This window comes from Cryptomeria japonica, chromosome 9 (genome assembly GCF_030272615.1).
Source record: "Cryptomeria japonica chromosome 9, Sugi_1.0, whole genome shotgun sequence".
NCBI lineage: Eukaryota > Viridiplantae > Streptophyta > Pinopsida > Cupressales > Cupressaceae > Cryptomeria > Cryptomeria japonica.
Window position 1 is genome coordinate 115,694,690 of NC_081413.1, and position 17,900 is coordinate 115,712,589.

Sequence of the window (17,900 nt, forward strand, 5' to 3'; positions counted from 1 at the left end):
GAGGTTACTCCTAACAGGGTAATACCTTTAACAGGGTATAGATCCTAATAGGGCTTTGGGATCTTTAATAGGATTCATTCCTAGAAGAGCACTTTGTAGGCCTTAACCGGTCAATTGCCTATTACTGCAGATAGTTAACTTGTGAGTCCCATCTCACCGTGGTTTTTCCCAGTTGGGTTTTCCCTGTATAAACACTTGTGTTATGGTGGATGTTTTACTTGTCGTGGATGCTTTAATATCACTTTAGATTTCATGCATAGTTATAAGAAAACTTGTTAACTATCTTTACCAGTCTATGCTGAAAGTGGTATTGTTTTTTTTGTCACCGATTCAACCCTGCCCCCCCTCTCAGTGCTTTGCAAGTCTATCAATAAGCTCACCTTCTAGATCTACTTCAGCCTTAATGTCTTCTTCTTCCTCATCTTCACCAACTGGTTCATCAAGTTCCATAAAGAGATTAACTTCTCTTTCATTCTCTCGGTAGTCATCTTCTGATCCACTTTCTTCATTTGTGGCATCATCATCAATAGTATATAGGTTGTTCTATCTTTGGTAGCCTCTTCTTCTTTGCTGGAAGACATTTCTTTCTTTATCTTTACTAGTAGATCTGCTAAAGCCTCTTGACTCATTTCCATTGGTTTCATCATAAGGACATTTTGCAACAAAGTGTCCAACTTTTCCACAGTTGAAACATTTGAGTGGTATCTTTCCTTTATACTTGTCGGATCCTCTTTTGAGCTTTCTAACAAATTTTGCTACCTCTACATTAGAGTCTTCATTGGATCCTTTATGAGCAACCACTTCTTTTCCCTTCTTGGTGGAATTTAACACTACCTCTTTCCTTCAGGATGTATCACCGATTGTTCTCATTTCATAGGTTGTTAGTAAACCAAATAGCTCATCAATTGTGAAGGTCTTTAGATCCTTGGCTTCTTCTATGGTAGACACCTTAGTATCATACTTAGGTGTGAGAGATCTAAGTACCTTCTTGACAAGAATCTCATCTGCAATTTCTTCTCCAAGTCCTCTGATGGTGTTCATGGTTTCATCAAATCTATGAAGGTAGTCTGCAATCTTTTCTTCATCATTTATCCTGATGCCTTCAAACTGGCCCCTTAGTGTTTATAGCTTGGCCTCTTTGACTTTTGCATCTCCTTCAAATAACCTCTGCATTTTATCCCAAGTCTCCTTGGCGGATGCACAGTGCATGACCTCGACAAACTCATTATCAGAAAGCCTGCTCAAGATAGCATGTTTAGCCTTTGCATTGTTCTCATACTCCTTCTTGGCATCTGGATCAATGGGAAAATGAGTACGAAGATCAAATCTTCTTGCAGGATCAGTTCAGACACTTGCCAGCTTGCCTTCCTCGAGCCACAATCCTCTGGCATCCTCTGTGACTTGCGGGTTCTTCATAAAGTCGACCTTCTTGCTATCTTGTTACGTCAATGCACACTTCATCGACCTGTGCAATATCACCCCTTGGCATCCAACTGTCATGTTTGTCGACATCCACCTCTACTTGAATTTCTATGTCGGTTTGACATTCTTTATTAACCAAGGTTGACTATGAGCTCAGTTCACCTTACCGATATATCTTCATGCCATCCTCTCTATTCTGCTCACCAGGTGTTGTTGTGATTCTTTTAGCATTCCACTTCATCATCACAAACAAACAACCAACCTTCATCCCAATTTGAGCCTTACCAGTAAGCCTGCTTTACTGGTAGATGACACAATTCATGTGTACCGGTAGCCTTCCTTCTATCTGCTCACTCATATGTGCATTCCCATCATATGTCTTGCTCTTCTTGTACCGGTCACCACATCTTACTTATCGATGACCTTGCCAAACCTGTTGACATCAATGAAAACTTAATGCCAATAATGCCAACACTTTTCACTAACCTTTTTTCATCTAAACTGATTAAATAATTTTAATTATTTAATTAGTAGTAATATTTTTCTTCTAATTTTCTATAATTCTTAATTATTTAATTATTGTTCTTCTAAACCATTAATTAAAATAATATTCATCATTATCTCTTTCTAATCAATTAATCTTGATCTTAATCAAGTAATCCTAACTATTCCTCTTTAGTTGAATAATTCTCCAATTATTTAATCCCTTTATTCTAAGATAATTATTATTCTATGATTAAATAATTATTTTTAATTATTTAATCTTCTTTCTCCATTTATTATAATTAAATATTTAATTACCATGTGTGGATAAAATGGATAAATTTTATTTATTTATTTATGACCCCACTTAGTTCTTCCACTTTCTAATTTCTATCTCCCTTATCTCTTTGAAGAATTTGCTAATTCTCCACTAGTCTTTTCCTCTAATTTATTTTGGCATATTTTAGTGAAAATAGATGTTCCCAATAATTATTTTCACTTATCTCTTTTCATTTCTATTTCTTCCTCAACATTGGAAATGCAATTTCCTTTTTATCCTCACTCAGCAAGACATCTAATTTAAACTTGTCCATTGATTACTTTTTATCTCAAATCAATCTTAGCCATCCAATCAATCCTCAATTTTCCTATAAATTGGACTCTTTTCTCATTCAATTTTAACTACATTTCGAGTACCATTACGTTGTTCTTTTCACTATGCAATCTTGCTTCCCTCACACTTGCAATCTTGTAGGTGAGATCCACAAAGGTCCCATTTGAAGGAGAAAGAAATTCAATGGAGGTCAATGAAGGAAACACCTTGCAATGGTTTGCATTTTTGTTTTAGTGTTTTTGTTTCATTCTTTCACTGAGTGTATTAGGATTCAATTTGATAAGCTTGTTAGGTTTTGTGGTTGCCTAATTAGATGCTTTTGATGCTTATTCCAAATTTCCTAGTTACAGGGAGATCATTGCACATATCAGTCTTTGTTGTCATTGATGTCAAATCTATGAGTTGTGGTCCAATATTTTGGTGTTGTTGGTCTAGAAGTAATGATATGCAGAAGTATATGGTGAAGAGTATAGTCTGGAAGTTTATTTTGATTAAGGTTAAATTCCTAATTGTTGGTTGTTTTCGATTGCTAATCTAGATGTGGTCTAGATGTCTACTTGTCAACTAGTAATAACATCTTGATTCATGTGTAGATTTATTCAAGGATTTTTCAAAGGTAATTGATTTTTTTTTTTGGATGGCTAATAGTGATGGTATGATGCATTTCTAAAATATTAATATTTATTTTTTGGTCCAAAAAATGTGATTCTATCTCCGTTGATTGTTCTATTGAATAGTATCTTGGTCTAGAATGTATGTTTGCATCTTATTTGTATTAGATGGCTATGATGTTTGGAGTAAGTTGTTTATGGTAGGTTGATCTCAGGTTTTTTAGTTTAATGGATGTTTGTCTATAAATGGTATTTATGTCTTGGATCAGTGGTGGTATAGTTTCAGGAGTGTGTGGAGGAACGTATTTATTTCCTCATCTTGTTATTGCCTTGAGGTCATCGTGGATCATTTGATATTGTTCCTAACATGCCATGCTTCTTTCATAGTGGATCACATATTCTACCTTTTGGTTTGGATTAAGATTTTTTGGTACAATAGTTTGGTATGAACTGACTTATGTGTTTTTGGTCTATGTGGTTGTATATAGAACCTTATGAGGTTTATTGGAAGGTGTGTCAACTTAGTGTCAATTCTCACACATCTTTTTTTCCTTTTGCATGCAAAGTTTTGGTCAATAATGCATATGCATGTTACATATTTTGAGTTGACCTAATAAAAGTTATTGATGTATCAATTGGTATAAAGGATATATCAATTGTGTTAAAAGTGATATGATGATAATGATGAGTGTGTGATAACATGGATAAAGGATGTGTGCATAAAGGAAGATATATGATGTGAATGTGATGTGAGTTTGGAGAAAAGGAGAGGTCCAAAAATGTTACAGTGCAGATATGTACCAGATGAGTATCAAGTTATGAACTATTATTTGCATGTTTTTGGATGCTATTCCTTCTGTAGTTCAAACTTCTTCTTCCTTTTATATCTAGATAGTTGATTGGTATCTTGTCCTAAAGAAGTGCTCTTCAGTTGTGCAAGTCTCTCCATTGTATCTTGTCTGAGGCGGTGCACCTTAGCTTGCAATTTCAGAGCAGTGACCTCCCTAGCCTATTCCCTAAATCATTGTAAAAATTGTTATACATATTGTAAGTTAGATTCTCATTGTGATTTTTCCCATTTTGGGTTTTCCATGTAAAAATTCTTGTGTGGATGATTTTGTTGTTTCTATTATTTATTTTCATGCACATCTATTGAATGGAAATTATGGTTTTAGTGTTTCAATCTATTCAAGTTTTAGTTATATGCTAAGTCACCCCCCCCCCCCCCCCTCATCCCAACATCTGATAGTGTTAAAAAAAAAGCTTATACTTTAAGTTATATTTTATGTATATACTTAAATGTTATATTTTATTTATATATCCTAATGCAAAAACCTTAGGGAAGGCCAAAGGCATTAGCATTCAAAAATTGTCCATGCTTGCTCAAACTAAAAACCGAAGGGCATGTCCCTTTTGTAGCTTTATTTTAGCAAATCACATGCAGGTTTTGCTTGTTTAGCATAACACGTATGTGTTGTGCTTATTGAGCAAAACACGTGCATGTTTTTCTCTCCTAGAGTCACATACATGTTTTTATTTCAAATAACATGTATGTGTTTTTAATTCAAATAACACGCATTTAATTTTCCTTTTTAGGCTTGGATGACATGGCTAAGGTTTGGATGACATGGCTAAGGCTTGGGAGCTTCATTTCCTTCCTTTTTATGTGTCTTCTTCTTCCAATTTGGTTTCTCAAATTCATCATCATCAAGTTTACACATTATCAAGTGGGTATTTATAAAATTACCACCATAATCTCACACGTCTTTTGAGCTTTCTACCATATAATTTTTTTTATATTTGAACATTAACGTATTATTTTTTTATTTCTTTTAGCAATGTTCCCATAGTTCTTAGAGACATATGTGTACCATTTTTTTAATACATTTTGACCTACTTGTCAAAATTGGATATAAAATATATTATTATAGGAAAGATAAAAGACAAAGGGAAAATATAACTTATACCAAAATGTTATATTTTATGTATACATCCTGATGAAAAGTAACTAACAAACAGTGAAAGAAATTAGCATTTAAAATATACATTTGTGCTTTCTTGAACTAAAAAGATGAGTAGGGGCATGTCCCTTTCACAGCTTTATGTTAGCAAAACATGTGCAAGTTTTTCTTGTTAGCATAACATGTATGTGTTAGGCTTCTTGAGAAAAATGTGTGTAGGTTTTTCTCTAATAAAAGCACATGTGTGTTTTTATTTCAAATAACATGTATGTGTTATCACTCAAATTTTTTAAGCCTTAACACATACATGGTTTTTGAATTTATTAAAAACATGTATGTGTTTTATCCATTTTAGGTATTCCTTTAGCTAGTGGCCACTTTTTTGTTCATCATCTTGGTGCACATACCCACTCACTAGTTATATTATTGTCAAGCTCTATTAGCTAGAGGTATTCACACTTTCCCTCACCCCAACAATCTCCAAGTTTTTGGTGTTAAATGGGAGTTTCTTTATCTTACTTATTGCATTGTCTATTAGATCATCTTTGATATAGCATATTGTTGGTTGCATTTCCTTTGTTTCATTTCCATTATCATTTATCAAATCTATCCATCTAGTTGTTTGTGGAGGTAGAAACACCAAAACGGGGATTTGATATTGGAAAACCTCTTTATCATGGTTACACTAAATTTTATCCCCAGTCATTTCTGTGTAGGTTTAGTTAGGAAATACATAATATTTGTTGGAGGCTTCATTAGCTGGAACATCTGTAAGTATTTTTGTCTTATTCCTTGTCATTTCACAAATCTCTTGCATTCTTGTCACTTTTAGTTTATTATTTTCATTGTGTCTATGGTAAAGTAGAAGATTCTAGTTGTTTTGTACCCTCTGCTATGGATTCTTGCAAATCATCTATTCAAGATGCTTGTGCACCACGTTGTTGTCCTAGACCTACGTGTATGTCCTAGACAGAGAGTGTATGGATCTCACTAGGTGGACTTGATAGCCTACGCTTTCACTCTTTATAATTAAAATATATTTATCTATCAATACAACATAGGTTTACACTCTCTTTTCATCCTAGTGAGCAAACTTGGAGATTAGGGAACCTTGAAGGTTTGCTAAGAGTTGAGAGAGGGTTATTGAGTATTTATCAATTATTCTAGACAATCATTCTATATGCTTGAATTTTGTGTGTTCAATCTTGTAAAAAAAATTGATAACAAAATTTGACTAAGGCTTATTGAAGTACAAAACTTCAAACATAACACAATGAATCCCTAATAGTAGTCATAACCATCACATTCGCTTAAGACCGGATATGTAGGTTTCAAGAACTAGTGGAGATAGTGCAAGTTTCAAGAACCTATAGAAGTTAAGGACAAAATTATGACTTGACTCAAACAAAATCACACTACATTGAACATAATCATACATCATTACATTTTAATACAAAACACAAAATAAGGACAAATTTTTCATATAAATTTAATTCTAAAATTTGAATTAAACCAACAAACACATTATATAATCACATCTTCCACATCAACTACTCAATATCCATGTACAAAATATTAAACAACTCTAACCCCTCACTTACTATCTAACTCAAATTCAATGTATAGAATTCCACTTCCATAATAGCTTCAATAGCTAAAATTGCAATCTAAACCAATTCTCATTTTTGTGTGAAGCAATAGAAGTGACAAGAAGAAATTTGATATGTATGAAGCTTGGGAAATGTAGCTCTAATCTTCTACAAGTAAAATCCTAGCCAAACCTCAAGAAATTTGTGGAAGTTAAGGACAACATTATGACCTAACACAAACAACATCAAAGTACATTAAACACAATCATATATTATTACATTCTAATACAAGACACAAAATAAAGACAAATGTATCTTATGAATTTTGATTCTAAAATTTGAATCTGATACATTACATAACTATATCTTCCATATCAACTACTCAATATCTATTTACGAAAAAATTAGACAACACGAACCCCTCATTTACTTTCTAACTCTACCTCAATGTATAGAATTTCACTTCCTTAATAGCTTCAACGCCCAAAATGACATTCTAAACCAACTCATATTTTTGTGTGAAGCAGGAGAAGTGACAAAGAAATTTGATGTATATGAAGCTTGGGAAAGTAACTCTAATCCCCTCCAAATACAATCATAACCAAACCTCATCCACAATAATAAGAAATAGCAATAACTAGAAGAAATTTGAAAAAAAATGATGTATATGAAACTTGAGAATATAACTCTAATCTCTTACAAGTACAATCCTAGCCAAGCCTCATCCACAACAATAATTGATTATCTAAAAAATAATCCAATATTCTCAAGATCACGGAACATGTATGATATAATTTAGGAGGGTGGGGTTATGAGATAAACTTGCATATGAGAGGGGAACAGTAAAACAACTGCTCCCCTGAAAAAGATGCTGGTGGAAAGAGAGGTGGGTGATAAAATATAGGTATGGAAACAAGGTGAGTACATATTTGAGTGGAGACTCCAAATTATTAGGGAGGACCCACAATTCTGTCGTTTACATGTGCACTGTGACGTTGATGGCACCTGCACTTCAGAAATATGATGCACCCCGCTTTCTTACCATGCAATTTTATAAGCATTTCTCTCATGACCTGTTAGTGGCTTAGCTGTTTCTTTTATGAGGAGATAAGAGGAGATTCCTTCAACTATGAAGGGTTGTTGAGAGTTGACTATTTGGGGTAGGTGTTAACCCGGTTTAGAACCATTTTTATATTAGGGTTTGGCAGCTGGTGAGTGTATATCAATCATATTCTTGATTCTGTACATTGCAATTTGATTATACTGAATTTTTTTTGTACCAGTTACTACTTGAATTTAGAAATTTTGGGGTTTATAATAAGTATGGAGATTGATTGGGTAAGAGTTATTTAGGGATAGATTTTAGTTTAAAGGTTGAATGAGTTCAGTTTATTTGTTGAAAATGATCTATTTGTAATTGGAGTTTTCTATCAATTTAGGGAAGCTCTTTTTTGGCCAGTCCATTATCCCGTCGAAGTATGGCTCTATTGACCAACTAAAACATGAACCTAAGACCTTCCATTTGCTGCTGGAGTGCTCTACAAACTGAGCTACTCACCTTTCTTTAGCTAGCTCATTGTCGATTTAAATGTGAGTTATTTCCAACAAATTGTTAGTCTTATTCTCAAATCATATTAGTTTTAACCAAACTTTTAGATAAGCTTCTTATTACGATTCAGATGTTGCTAATTTCTGAACACTTCTCTTGAATTATATTTTAGGATTGAGCGAGGCTCTTTTTACAACCACTCCTTTGAGTCATGTTTCAGGCTCGAAGTGTGGCTCATTTTGCAACCACTCCTTCGAATCATGTTTCGGAATTGAAATGTGACTGAGTTTACAACCATTTCTTTAGACCATTTTTCACTGATCAGAACTCCTAATCTGACCCAAATACGGTACCATATTATTTTCTTTTCAAACCTTAAATTTTGTATATTCTACCATTAAACTACCAACAATTTCAAAATTGAATGTGACTCATTTTGCAACCACATCTATCAACTATTGTTTTGTAACGAGAACTCCTAATCTGGCTTAGATCTGATGCTATATTATTTTCTACAAACCACCCAAAACTCCAACCTTTTATTTTCTCATACACACTAAAATATTCTATCATTAAACTACCATTAAACTACCAGCCTCTTGCCAATCTATTGTTTTTTTAAAATAGACTCATAATTGTTCAACTGTAGGTCATTTATACAACAGAAACATATAAAATTAATGGAGGAGGCCCACAGAGAGTTGATTTATGATTGTCACGGATCGTTCAGGAGCCTTATCTTTCTTCTCTCGCACGCTTAAGCATACCCTCAGTTGGAGGCAATAACATGCTTGTATCATAAGGCACCGACTGCATATATAAATATATTTGGTGTACCTGTTTGTGTGTGTATATTCATTTGTTAGGAGAAGTCTGGTCCATGAAAAGCCATGCTTGTCTGCAACAGTCATGATATAGTTTTTCTTTAGATCTGTAAGAGGCCTCACACTTGATCCTTTCCCAATCAATCATTCCAATTCAGAATGCGCGTGCAATGGCCTCACCACCCAATTATCGCTTAGTCTCTGTGAAAAAATAAATGCTGCAGATCAGCCCAAGTTCCAATCTTGTCAACTCCCACTGTATTAATACCCTCGTGAATTGCAGCAGTACACAGAAAAAACATCCCCTGGGCATCTGATTGATAAGGGCACGGTTTAAACAAGATAATCCTGAGATGTCTGCGGATCGAATCTCTGCAGCAGCAGTAGAGAATTCTGAGACGTCCATGGATCGAATCTCGGCAACAGCTAGAGAGACCAAGAAGAGGAAGGCTGATGGGGAGAATGTGGGCATGAATTTTACTCCTGGATTGAAACCCATTATTACTGTTGCTTCTCCTTCCAAACCCATATTATTGTTATGTACAGAGAATTCTAATTTTGAGTTCCTGGATAGTAATTATAATGTGGAAGGAAATGAAGAATGTCATACGCCCAAGGGTGAGGAATATCAATTGCCCAAAATTTTATCTTGTCCTCCTGCTCCAAGGAAGCCCAGACCCACATCAAAGAAAAGCAAATCTCAGGATTATTTCATTGTTAGTCGGCGTGAATTGAGCTCTCTCTTCAATCTCTCGAACCCTAAAAAAGTTTCAGGTGAAAGCCTTGACAGAATTCTTGATATATTGGAAAAGATATAAAAATTGTGGTTTTTTTTGTTCTTCTTTCATTAATTTATCTGTTTACAGCTCAAAGAGAAAATTGTATATATGTAATTTGGAGTCCATTGGCTTACAGTGGGCTTAGCCATTTCTATGTAATTGGTTATAAGAATGTATTAAGTTGTTACCAATTTATTATCATATTGGTAAATATGCAAGTTTTGCCAAGGTCATGGAAGGTTATGAAATTTAATTGCTGTATTCTTAGTTTAGAATGGTGAAACTAAGAAGAAAACAGGTTCTATATGACAGAACCCTAATTATATTCTCTTCTTTTGTCTTCCTGCTCGGATTCCCATCACTTCTGCTGAACAATTTGAATTCACTGTAGAACCCAGATAACTAACCTAGCTAAATGAATATATGAAAAGAACAATAGAAGACAACTGCCCTCTTTGATTTTCTTTCACAATTGAATTTGATTTAATGTAGATCATTATGTTACAATCTTAAGAAACTCTTTGATTTTCTTTCACAATTGAATTCGATTTAATGTAGATCATTATGTTACATTCTTAAGAAACTATGTATTTTCTCTGCCAGTTCTTAAGATTGTGGCCATCTCTATTCATAGGCCATAGCCCCACAGAATTACAGAGCTGTAGAAAGCACAGAAAATTGTTTTATTGCTACTTTTGAATAAAAAATCTTACTGGGTTCATTAATCAGGTAAGGCAAACAATTTTTTTAATACTGAGTAATGTGATATTGTTCACATTCTGCTGAGGAATCATGACGTATGATCTTCCACTTTATTTTACAGTTTAATCCAGAAAAGCTATTACAAATTAAACCAATACACAGATCTAATTAACCCATGCCATTAGGCTTCAGGGATGAAAGTAGCGTGACAACATTGTAAAGTAATTCTCTAACTATGAAAGAACAGTTCTAGAATTGGAGTTGATATATTGAAACTTGTTTCTGATTGAATTTGGTTTGGTCTCTAAACATAACAAATGACATACTCGTGTAGACAGGAGGCCTCATACATTTCACAAAATTCTATCTCTTATTTACATAATATTTGTGGTATTTTCAAGAGTATGGGCATTGGATTGATCTATACCTGTTGGATCCCACGATGTCTATTTTCAGGTTAATAGCTTTACTGACTGGCCTATAGATATGTATACTGAACAATTTGACTTTTTTATCACTTCTATTTTAACTAACTAATTAAGGAATATTTATACTCTTTCAGAGTTCTTTGCTCACTGTGACTGGAATTTAAATAGTTTTTTTCATCAATGCACATTTTGTGCATTTAATGAGCTAAACTTAATTAAAAATGACTTCACATGAAAGGGTTACTATTAAGGTGTTTGGATCAAAATACATTAAGAAATTTGAATATTCATGTCATCTTTTATTTAGTTTTGAGTCTATTTTGGATGACTGCCTTAATAATTATATATGTTTATAAATTAGGTAAATCTTATGTAAAATTGGGTTCATTTTCATTGCCTTCACTTATCTCTATATACACACATTCTCAGATGTTTAACTCCTATTTTATCTCATATCCATATATTTCAAAACACATCTAAGGCTTGCATTCATAAATTTATACATATACCTACCCTAGTATAAAATTATCAGCCTAGATATGACTGCATGCCTATTCTAGGTCATTTCCATTGCTTCAAACTTGATAGTGATTTTCCAAATTTCAAATTCAAATTTTAGTTGTCTAGTGCCCATTATTTTCTTGTCTTAGACTAACCAAATATATATTTTTATATTTTAATACTATATGCTAATATTTAAAAATATACCATTACAGGAATCTCCATATGTGTGATCATCCTTGGAATATATGCATATTTGAGGAGTGGTTGTCAATTTTTTTGTTATGTTTTGTAGGGGTTAACCTAGGAGAATGTGTTCCATTGCAAGACTAACAAAAATCATCCAAATGTTTCCTTAAATGCCATCAATCCTAGATATGAAGAAAACATGAATAAGTAGAGGCAAACAAAGTGATTTATAAAGAAAAAATTGACATAACAAGGTTACGGGTAAAGAGGACCAATTTACAAACTATAATTGGTATAGTGAAGGTAGTAGCACCAAAAAAGGGATTTGACTTAGATGAGACCCTATCACAACCATTTTTTCCCATTTTTGTATGTGCATGCTTAGATCCAACATCATAGAATTCCACAGGTGTGTAGAGTAGATAGTGATGGATGATCTTAGGCTTTGAACATGCAAAAACACCTAAACTATGGTGCCATCCAACTATGTATGGCACTCTTTAGCTAATTTTTTAAGAGATGGATTTATAGGGCCTCATGATCTAGAATCTAGAACTTACTATTGATTTGGATACCCTCATACCTAGGTGCCCTCCATCCTTGTCTAACATTTTCTAGCCCAAATTGCAACTACAAGTTCTTCTCTATCTCCACTTTAAAAATATGAGCTACTATGTTGATTTCCAATTTTTTATATCATTGTTATTTCTGAAAGTTGTCAATTTCATATCATCTAACCTAGTCCATTTATAGACATTTCCTAGTCTCAATTCCATTGCAACTTGTTGCAAAGTGTTCGCCCTTGGTCTCCTTGTGCTGTGTAGCGCAAGTGACAGGTTTGCAACATGGCTTAACCACCTCTTGTGGATTCTATATGTCACACAGTTGTATCGGACATTAACAGGTTGATCTTTTGGTGCAACAACAACCACACTTGTAACAAGTGGTATCAGAGCTTGGTCACAGGTTCAAACTCCCCACTTGCACTGGGGGGGTTGTTGCAAGGTGTTTTCCCTTGGTCTCCTTGTGTTGTGTAATGCAAGCGACAGGTTTGCAACATGTCTTAACTATCTCTCATGGATTCTTTGTGTCATGTGGTTGTATTGGGCATTAACAAGTCAATCTTTTGGTGCAACAACAATCGTGTTTCCAACACAACTAAGGAAAAAAATCTAAGTATCTAGCTTTCCTATCAAGACTATAGCTAAAACTATTTGTGTTCTAATGTTATGTAATTGGAAATTTGAGATATTAGTTTGCATATAAGGTTGGGATTTCATTTCCATACATCTTATTTTGGTGAACCCAACATTGTTCATTATTTTTCATTTAGATGTTCAGATTTGATTCATAGAGCATATTATTTTAATATTTAGATGGAATTATTTCTAAAATATATTACTTATATTCTTACATTCACTTACTATTTACAGCATTGCTATCTCGCATTTCTTAATTAAGTGGTTAACTAATTATAATAGAGTTATTTCACATATTTTAATCAATTGGTTAATCAATTAGATCATTACTATAAATACATATCATTTAAATACTTGGTTCATTACTTGCAATGACTTTTGTAAGATAAACCAAGACACTAAAAGAATAAACCAAATTCCCTATCTTTTCTTTTAGTTTCCTTTATTCCTTTTTAGGAACAAGTGTGTGTTTTAAAATCATATGCATGTTTGTGAGTTTCATAACCCATTGTTCTAAATCTAAGATTCATGCGAGAAGATTTTGTCGACTTATGACTTCATGTGCTTTAAATTGTAATTGTGTTGAGCTTGAGTTGTATTTTAACTTATTTTCACTAAGAATATTAGGAGATAAATCTTCCCACAATCAAATTCACACCTTGCCTAGCATACCTAAAAATCATCCCAAGTGAAAGCACAAAATTGTGTCACGTTTCAAGCCAACTTATCAACACAAGTGAATTTTATTAATTCTAACTAAAAAATCATTTTAGTCAAACATATGGTCTATAGAGATTCATTATAGCTATGCCATATATTGGTCACAACTTTTCCAATTGGAATTGTCTACTAAATGTATATTTTATACCACTTTGGGTCTAATTACCAATTTATTTATTTATTTTTTATATCAATGTTTCAATAGCTCCTACTCTTATAAATAATTTTTCTTTTTGAATATAAAAATACCCTTTTATAGATCCATAAGTGAATTTTCCAAAATATATCTTTTAATAGTTTAATTAATATTTATATTTTATATTTTATTTCTATTGAAAGTAGGTCATCGACACTAAAATACAAGGTTGATTATCTTGTAAAGCAAAAATACTAAAATTTATTTAAATTTTTTGAAAAAAATAAATATAGTAGATAAAAGAGTCCATGTCAAGATGATATAATTCTTTTCTAATTTGGATAAATAATTAAGAAAAAAGGTGATGCCAAATGGAAAAAGTTATATTAATACATGCAACTTTTCAAATTTTTTGAAATATATATATATAATAGTTAAAAATATATTTTTGTACTAAAGTTTCAAGTTATCAATATACATAAAAACAATTGAACAAAAAAAGGTAAAATTTATGATATAAAGTGTGATGCCTCGTGTAACTTCAATTTCAGCATTTTAACAACAACTAAATTATAGTGTTTACTTTATAAGAAAGTATACTCAAATAATTTTTTTAATTTTATAAAAGATTACAAACATAAAATACACAAAAAAAATATACATTTTATTATTTTACATGATTTCAAAATTTAAAACATTTATTTCACTTTCTATTGACTCAATTTAAAAAGTTGAATTAGCATTGGTCATTTCCTTTATAAAAATGTGACACAACTTTGTGCTTTTACCCTCCCCTATTGCTTGTTATGAAGAGGGTGACCCTTCAATATAGGTAATTGGAAGGTCTTCAATGATTTATGAGTAGAAAAAACTTTGCTAAGGAATAAGTCCCCTTGATTGGCAATCTAAGGAAGCTCATGCAAGGTGATTCGCATGGTGTGGATGTTCTACATATCATATATCACATATTGGATGAAAACACTATGACTATAGCTAGTTGTACAAAAGTGTTTGGATATACTACTCCTAAAAATCAAATTGAGATATCAATACCCATACCTACAACAATACAAGCTATTCCTACATACACATCCTCTATTATGTCTACTATTGCTCAAAATGTCAATATCACCCATGCTAGCAATGGATCTAATCAAATCAATAAATATAGTTATCTACCACCTTCTATCATGAACTTCCTTTTATTTCTCAAAATAGTCATCAACCATCTCCACCTCTCACTTACAATTATGTTCCATGTACATGTTGGCAATGGGCAAGCATCCCGCATGAGGATTCGTGACATGGTTTAACAACCTCCTGTGGATTCTATAAGTCTAGTGGTTGTATCAAGCATTGACAGGTCGATATTTTGGTGCAACGCCAACCCTAGCTTGTAACAAGTTGTATCAGAGCTTGGTCACAGGTTCAAATCACGCAGGCCGTGACTAGTGACACTAAGAGGGGGATTGTTGGTAGTGGGCCAACATCCCTCACGAGGATTCGCAACATGGTTTAACAGCCTCTTGTGGATTCTATAAGTCTAGTGGTTGTATCGGGCATTGACAGGTCGATCTTTTGGTGCAACGGCAACCCTAGCTTGTAACAGTGCATACCATAATATCCCTTCAAACTCACCATCACAATCCAACTTTTCACAATCTAATTCAACCAATTTTTTTGCCTTAAAAAAATTATTATAAAATATGTCATCATTACAACAATATATGGCCCACTTAAGCCAAAACCAGTTCTAAACAAATCTCCCATCATATTGCACTAGTAGCCCACTTTCAATTTCTTTTCTTAAAAATCTCATTTCACAACACCTAGAGATACATCATTTTAAGAAATATAATGAGAAAGGTGGTCCTATTACTCATGTGTTGGCATTTACTACTTTATGCAATGTGTAGACACCTAGAATTAATATTTAATTAATTTAAGCTTGTCAGCATAATTAATTGATTTAATTGTGTTATCCTTATTCCTTTCGGTGTTAATTAAATCCAATTTAATTAATCATGTCACTATTGTCCAATAATTAATTTATCAAATAAATTAATTATTCCCCTATTCTTCCAAAGTCCCCTCCAATAATTATTTCCTCTAAACCCACTCAGTTAATTAATTTTAATTAATTAACGTAGTCATGTGAATGGAGGGAGCAGCGCAGCTGGAGGAAAATTTGAATTCTGCAAATGGAGGGAACAACGCGGTTGTTTCTTCTGGTTCTGATTCCTCTACAACACAAGGACAACTTGACTCTTTGGGATCTATGGTGGATGATGAGGATGGTCGAAAGGATGGGGACCCATGACATCGGGACCCTCCTCAAAATAATGAAGATTCTTTAAAGTTGGCTCCCAAGATATTGAGCGCCAATTTGAAAAAGACGATAGAGACGAAAGCTCTCAAACCTTGGAATAGTCTTTTTGCAAACAAACCCACTGGTAAATTGTCCTTTCCTTCTGTGGAAGATATTTGTGATAGAAAAATAGGCAGACTGGCTATTGCAGTTATAGACGCAGTAATAGACCATAGTATCTCTCTGATGGCTTTTTCTCTAGTGGGAAAATTTGTTGGACCTAGACCTAATATTGAGGTTGTTAGATCTTTTGTTAAGGGAAAATGGAGGCTGAAAGGATAGGTTGATGTTTCAGCCCTATCAAGAGGATTCTTTGTCTTTTCCTTCTCTTGTGGGGAAGATTTGGAAATGGCCTTGAGTGGAGGACCATGGATGTTTGGGAAATCCTCATTATCCTTAAGGAAATGGTCTCCAAATATGGAGCTCAATGACTCCTTTTTTGAATCTGCCTCGATATGGGTGTGATTGTCTGGTTTGCCACTTGAATTATGATTGGAGGATGTTTTCTCAGGTATTGCCAACTCCTTTGGGGAACTTGTGGCTATAGATTCTATGACAACAACATGAAAGAGGCGAGTATATATTATAATATGTGTCAATATCTCACAGAACATGGATCTACCTAGCTCTATTGAAATAAATTCCAAACTAGGGATGTGGGAACAAGCCATAGAGTTTGAGTCCCTCCCCTTTGTGTGTTTCTCTTGTAAGAAAGTTGGACACTAGGAAAAGGTTTTCCCAAGTAACCCCAAGAATGTTCAGAAGCATAACAATCATGTAAAATAGATTTGGAAAGAGAAGAGTAACAAAAATGAGGAGGGTAAAGAGGAAGGAGGAAGTGTATTTCCCAGTAACTCAAATGATATGAAAAAAGATGATAGGAGAGTTAGTCCTTCCAAGGATTCTAGTCAGAAGGAAGATAGACATAATAAAGATAAAGGATTTGAGATCAAAACAACCAATGGATTTGAAGTATTACAGAGTCAGGAGGTACAGAATATAAGCATAAAAGAAACTGTTGAAGAGGGTGAGATTGATGACATAAATGAATCACAACATGAGGCTCTAAAAGAAACAGATATGAAAAATAATAAAGTTTTCCCTAAGGTTTTTGAAGGTCAAGAAGTTATTGTTGGAAAAAAGATCAATTTTGGCTCACCTCAGGTTTTCCTTAATTCTCTATTTCAGAATGTTGGTACTGAATCGCCCACCTCTTCACAGAAAATAGGAGAACCATGGAATAATAACCAACTTGCATATAAAGATGAAGAAGATGGAGAGATAATAGGAGTGGGAAAAAAGAAAAATAAGAAGATAGGCTGCTCTAATGGGGTTAAAACTAGAACCTAATCTAAGGTGGATATTGGTCTTTCCAAATCCACGCAGGGACGTAAAACCATGAAATGGCATAGGGACCAGGAGAGTAAATAGAACATAGCTGATGGAAGGCAGTGAACTATCCAGGAATCCTGCTCTCAGGTTTCCAAATGAAGGTAATTTCCTGGAACATTCAAGGCCTAAATGGTCTCCACAAACAGGATGTATTAAGGAATTTTATTAGAGATCACAAGCCGAACATCATCCTAGTTCAGGAAACTAAAATGAGTAAGGAAAAAGTTGAAAAATTAAAATTCTTCAAACATGGAGGAGTTTGTGTTAGTAGTTCGAATGGGGCGTCAGGTGGGGTGGCCATATTTTGGAATAAGAAAACTATTGATGGAGATCTGATTGATGAAGATGGTAATATTATTTCTATGAGAGTTAAATGTATTGCTAAAGGACAGGACTCGATGGTTACCAACATTTATGCTCCAAATTCTAAAGCA

General features: G+C 33.6%; 1 protein-coding gene across 1 annotated transcript; it reads left to right on the forward strand.

The window, feature by feature from the left end:
• Positions 1-8,653: 8,653 nt before the first annotated feature.
• Positions 8,654-10,064, forward strand: LOC131062782 (cyclin-dependent protein kinase inhibitor SMR6). Its single transcript, XM_057996514.2, has one exon. The coding sequence runs from the start codon at positions 9,406-9,408 to the stop codon at positions 9,868-9,870; it is 465 nt and encodes a 154-aa protein (XP_057852497.1). The 5' UTR covers positions 8,654-9,405; the 3' UTR covers positions 9,871-10,064.
• The last annotated feature ends 7,836 nt before the right edge of the window (positions 10,065-17,900 follow it).

Bases quoted from the DNA above. Each gene is read 5' to 3' on its own strand.
- LOC131062782 (XM_057996514.2), top strand. From the start codon at position 9,406: ATGTCTGCGGATCGAATCTCTGCAGCAGCAGTAGAGAATTCTGAGACG.